This window comes from Lynx rufus, unplaced genomic scaffold, assembly GCF_022079265.1.
Source record: "Lynx rufus isolate CCGP_SWC_20201006 ecotype Redwood Valley unplaced genomic scaffold, mLynRuf1.p SCAF_13, whole genome shotgun sequence".
NCBI classification, from domain to species: Eukaryota; Metazoa; Chordata; class Mammalia; order Carnivora; family Felidae; genus Lynx; species Lynx rufus.
Genome location: NW_025814827.1, coordinates 59,900,065 through 59,906,064, shown reverse-complemented (window position 1 = coordinate 59,906,064; position 6,000 = coordinate 59,900,065). Strand labels below are relative to the sequence as shown.

At 44.1% G+C, this 6,000-nt stretch overlaps 1 protein-coding gene across 1 annotated transcript in view; it reads left to right on the top strand.

Annotated features, from left to right (window-relative positions):
- Positions 1-2,234: 2,234 nt before the first annotated feature.
- Positions 2,235-6,000, top strand: part of FBXO33 (F-box protein 33) — a 31,787-nt gene continuing 28,021 nt past the window's right edge. The window contains exon 1 of the mRNA XM_047075646.1: positions 2,235-2,983. Coding sequence (XP_046931602.1) covers positions 2,376-2,983 — 608 coding nt within the window. The 5' untranslated portion in view covers positions 2,235-2,375. The remainder of the gene's footprint in view (positions 2,984-6,000) is intronic.

The window sequence follows — 6,000 nt, the reverse complement described above, 5'->3', positions numbered from 1 at the left end:
ACTCTTTGAGGCCCTAAAACTTACTTTCAAAATTGGTAATCAAAGAACTAAACATTTTAACTTTCCAACAGAGGGTGTATTTCGGGGTAAGTAAATGTCGCCAGTTTATAAAAGTAAGCTTCTACTTTACAGAAGAATGCAAATTAATAAACTCAGATGGAATGAAAGAATTAGAAACTATCATTTTGCAACCCCTAATAAAATTATTGGGCGAGAATTATCAATTATTGTTAAGTCCATTAAGTGATAGGGGAGTTAGACATTTTTAGGAAGCAAAATAACACCTCATAGATTACTTTGTTTTAAGGAGAAAAACAAAACAAAATACATAAATTTAGGAGGGAGATCATGATGTCACCAACATAATCAAGCCTTTAGCATTAATGTCTAGGTTTATTAGAAATTCAAGCACTAAAGAGGTAAGCTTGACACCAAGAGAAAGTAGTCAATTATAGAAGGGGAGATATTTTACAGGATAGTAAGTCTCCTCTCTTTAGCTAATCAGAAAGAAAAAAATGTGTTGGGGGATGACTATTCTAGATTAAAAGAGACTTGAAATACATAAAAAAAAAGTGTGGTCTTTAATTGGATTATGGTCTGTATAAAACAGCTGTAAAGGTCAATTGGGAGATAAATGGATAAATCTGAAAACACAGAATATTAGATATTAGAATATTACATAACATTAAGATGTTATAATTAAAACTGATATTTCTGCTATAGAGTTAATATGTTTTTATGGAGATGCATACTGAAGGACTTAGAAGTGGAATATCTATCTAGAGGTCTATATTCACTTCAAAATATTTCAATGTTTACGAAATAAAAAATTAAAATCCAAGTCTCAACTTCCTAACTCACTGCTGTTTCCATTAAGTGTTCATTAATGTATTCATAAGATATAATAATTACATAGAAAGATCACTTCCATACAGAGGTTGAGAAGTGACCTACGATGAATGATAGCTTTTTTTCTCAGCAGAAAAGAACTCAGAGGTCACAACACAATATCGTTAGCAACATGGTACGTGCAAGGCACCAAAAACCATCGAAGCTGCATGAACGGAGAGCTGTGCCCTCAAAAAGTTAAAAATAATCTAGTAGAACAGCTTCTTGGTGTTTACCACAGAAGAACACGGCTGTTCCAAGATCGTAGCTAAGGCTCTGAAGCGGCAGCCTCACTAAAGCAATCCTCAATTATTACATAAAATCACTTATTCCTTTCTGACTTCACCGCCCCTTACAACCAGTTAACTACTTCCCAAGTTGTGATCAAGTAAAATGGGGCACTTATTCAAAAACCCTTCTCTCAAATTAGGGGCGCCAAACTAAAGAAAACCTTTATCATAACCACAAGCTTCTTTTCAAGTGGGGCCTTTAAATCTCACAATGGGGAACTCAGAGACTCCCTCAAACCCTGAAGAGGCTAATAAATCATCTAACCAGACCTCACTGCCTTTTCTTCCCCCTCTCCCTCAAAATCCAAAGGGTGGCGCTGTCCTCACTCCTTCCCCACAGACCAGGTGTGCGCTGAGGTCACCTGCACGATGCGACCAGTAGGGAAGGTCCACCTTCGGCCTTGGTCTGGGCTCTCGGCCGCGCCGCGCCGCCCCGCCCCGAGTTACTCCTCTCCCGACACAGCCCGTCCAAGTTAGCCCGAGAGTCCACCCGCCTCCCTCTGCTTAGTGGCTCTCTCTCAGAAATCTCAGAAACTCTTTTAACAATACTCTGGGCAGATAGATCGGCTGAGAAACACCTCGCACGCTGGCACTCTGGCTGTGTCCTTAGCCCAAGAACTAAGAAACTTAGAATGAGAAGCATCACGACCCCTCGTACTGACCCTAGTTCCTCCACTTCCACAGCCTGAACGCCCAAATTAACTAACTTACACTCTTGACGGGGCTCAGTCGCCGCCAGGAGCTGGGACGAGCCGCCTAGCGCAGGAACCAACCGCGCTTCCCGCCCCGCCCCGCCGGCCTTCGTGCGTCAAGAGTCACGTGCCGCATCTCCCTTCCCTGCCGGCAACTGGGCGCTCCCCTCTTCCGGAAGTCGCGCTCAGCCTCGCCGACTCCTCCCACCACCGGTGACGTCAAACTCAGCTTCTACCACTGCTCTGCCTCCGCGTCCAGGCGCGGGGAGGGTTGCCGTTTCCTTAGGAAAAGTCCTGCCGCTTCCGAGGCGCTAAACATTACAGGCGAGCGTTTTGAAGTTACTGAGTGTATAGACTTTGGACACGCGTGAGTAGAGTTTAAGGAGCCAGAAGCTGGCTATCTAGAAGCCACACCCGCAGAGGCCTTCCCCCCTCTCCGCAATTTCTGTTGCATTTGGTTCCGCCGAGACCCACGACGGTTCCGCCCCCTTCTTCCTTGTCATTGATGTTGTTGTTCTTGTCAGTGCCGCAGCCCCGACCGCCGGGAGCTCGAACCCGAGCCGGGGCCGCCCGGGTGGCGCGGTGGCGGCGGCAGCGGCTGCGGCTGCAGCAGCTGCGACGGCTGCGGGGGCTGCTCCGGGGACTGCGGGGACGGCCGGGGGCTGGCTGCCGGCGGCGGGGCCGGATGGCTCTGTGCGGGCAGGCGGCAGGCGCCGCGTCGCTGCCCAGCGAGCTGATCGTGCACATCTTCTCCTTCCTGCCCGCGCCTGACCGGCTGCGGGCCTCGGCTTCCTGCTCGCACTGGCGCGAGTGCCTCTTCTACCCTGCTCTGTGGCCCCAGCTCCGCATCTGCCTCCGCGTCTCCCCCGCGGAGCAGCCTCGGCTCGAATTCCTCATGCGCAAGTGCGGCTGGTTCGTGCGAGAGCTGCGTGTTGAGTTCGCCGCCGAGAATTACCTGAGCGGTGGCGGCGGCCCAGGCGACGGAGGCGGCGCGGATCCTGGGACTGGCGGGGAAGAAGTCGAGGCCCTGCAGCTCTCAACCCGTTGGCTGGAAGTGCTGCGCACCTACTTAGAGCTGGTACTGTGCGTGCTGGTCAGCATCCGGAACAACAGGTAGGCTCATCATGGACCTCCATCCATCCTCCTTTTCCCCCTCCCCCTCTCCCGGGGCCCCGTGTCGCTTCCTCCCTCTCGCCCCGAAAAAGATTCAGTGAGGATACGCCTGGCAGCTTTGGCGTTGCTTTCTTTCTTCAGTGACTGCGGGTGTCAGTTCCAACCCGGCGATTTCTTTTAGGCGGGAGGTCATAACGGGACTCATCATAACACTTTATAAACATTGATGGACTTGGTGTTTGTCAGACATCACTTCTGGCGCCTTCCAGGCACTGTCTCATTCATCCTCTCGGTGGCCCTGGGATGAAGCTGACAGGCGCCGTCATTCTTCATTTTACAGATGAGAGAACTGAAGCTTGGAGGGTGAGGCCTGTGAATGAGTCTTGAGAAAAACAAAACATAACCCAGTGTTTCTGACCCTGAACCTGTCCATTCAAGATAGTTCGTAGTGGGGGAAGAAGTAGGTATACAGCCGGTGTCTCATAGTTACAAGACTGCGTAAAAGCAATCTTTGACAGCCATTTTTTTTTACCAGGAATAGTTTTCATTAACTGGGCCAGGCACAAAGAGTAGGAGTGTTTGTTAGAGGGGTGGGGGAAGAGCCTGATCATCAGGGTTGGAAGTCCCTCCCCTTGCACTTCCAGACTCAATTTATCCCCAGTGATTCACCTAAAAGTAGCACAGTACAGCTTAGTGTTTGCGTGTGCTAGGGGAACTGGCCAGTGTCTGCAAAGAGTAAGCACATAACTGGCCTGGTTTTGCATCAGGACTTGACTGTCATTTTGGGACTAACTTCCTGTTTTCTGACTTATTATCTTTATCAGCATTTTCCTTTATTTGCCTGTTGTCCTTTCCAAAATCCTATTAGTTTTTTGTATCTGGATATTCTAACCAACCTTACAATTAAACTATGAGTTGGAAAAAAGTTCAAAAGTTCCAAAAGGAGCAACTTTCATAGTAATGATCGTTTAGCAGTTTACAAGTACATTATCTTATTTGATCCTTTCAGTGACCCTGTGAGTTAGGCAAGGCAGCTATTAATCCTATTTTATAGAAAGGAAACTGACGCTTAACAGGGTCAAGTGATAAACGCATTGTCATACAGCATTTTCTACAAGAGCAGTGTCCTTCCTTTTGCAATAAATGAATTGTGTTGAGCAGCATGAATTATGTTGAACAGGGTTGAGAGAAGGTGCTGATTTAATGCTAGGTAGATAGATATAGATATACTGTGTCTGAATCAAGAGTGGGAGGTAAGCAGAAAGCTCCAAGTTGTACCTGGAGCATGGCTCCATCTTTCCAGTGGCCTGTGTATTTCCCCAGCTTTTCACATCAAGCCATAACATTTTCGTACATTGATTGGATATAGCAAGAGAGGCTGTTTGAAGCTGTAAATTAGAGACTCTCAGTTGAATGTATGGCTAGAGGACCAAACGACCCAGAGTTTAAAAGATTCAGTCAGTGAGCGCTTAAAATACTGATGAGACCAAGAGTGGAAGTGAATTCAGTGAGCACTAATCAGATTTTTCTGTTCTGAGATCAGATGGCACTTCTGAGCAACCATCCAAAAAAAAAAAAAAATTGTGTGCCTTTGGTCCAAGTATGATCAAGCCTTACATAGTACCTAGTTCCTTTTAAGTGTTTTAATAACTGGTTGGTTGGATGCATGGATAACGTTATATAGGCAAAATAGTGATATATCACCTCTTCCTTTTGTTAATTCTTCTCTCCCTACTTCCCTTACCACTGCTGGATTTTTTGGGTTTTTTTTTTTTTTCAGCCTTATTGAGATATAATTGACAAATACAAGTGTACCTACCACCTTTATTAGCATCCTAATCTACCTGTCTATATTGCCACCTCATGCCTGCCCTTTTGGTTCATCTATCACTTCTGTACAAATATAGCACACTGTCATCCCTGATTTTAAGGTATTCTTGTCATTTACTATATGGATGGTGCTGTGTGTTGTGCTGCTTGGTAGCACATTCATTGTATGTGTCTGGAATCAAAGTATAGTGTTATTACATATATTATCTGTACTAATGATATTTCAAAGGGTTTTTTAAAATTATCTTTATGTGCTTGGAAATAAGTTAATTTAACCTTTATTTTTGAAAATGTCTGGAGATTTTAGTAATATTAAAAGTACTAACATGAATGTTAAAAGCATAAATGGGACTAGTTTTCTTTAAATTGTAACAAATTTGAAAATGTTTTAGATCAAGTTGCTTATTTGGTAACTCTGGTAAAGCCTATACTTATTTCCTTCTGTAAGTACTTAACCTACAGACTCAGGGTCAGTAAAGAAGAAAACCATTTCATTTAGAGTTTTTTGGTCTCTCCAAAAACATTAAATTTAACAACTAATGAAAAAAAGGAACATTTAGTATTGTTCTTTACACTTCCAACTTAAATTTACAGTGGTTTTGCTTTACAATATCTGCCATTTTGTAAGTACCAAAGGGGGTTTGAAACCTACCAGTTCACAAGTATTATGCTTCCAATCTTTGTGGTAAATTCCTTTATATAATTTACACAACTCAGACAGTTATTTTGTTGTGTTCCAGTTATTTTCATGCACCCCAGGAAAAGAACTAAAACTATAACCTTGGATTGTGGGAACTTTTCAAGGGTACTCTTCCAAGAGGATAATTGGCATTGGTTTTTGCTTGATTCCTGGGTTTTATATGCACATGTACTCTCAGAGTGACCGTAGCCTCTTTATAGGTATCTTAGGTGTTAGGAACAACTGACAAAGATCAAGGATGTCCAGAAATGTATCTCAAAGGGTAAAACACAGTCCTCCAGGTTTCAGAGCTCCCTTCCCTTCAGGAGGCTACAATATCTGCCATTATTGTAAGAAACGGAAAGTAAGAACAAAAATACAGCAGGTATTTCTCATTCATCTGTATTATAAGTTAAATGGGCAGAATTTCTTCTGCAGTTCTGTAAGAAATTGTTCTTAAAAGTTCAAAACAACTCAGATACCACTTTTCAGATTTAATCTAGTTATT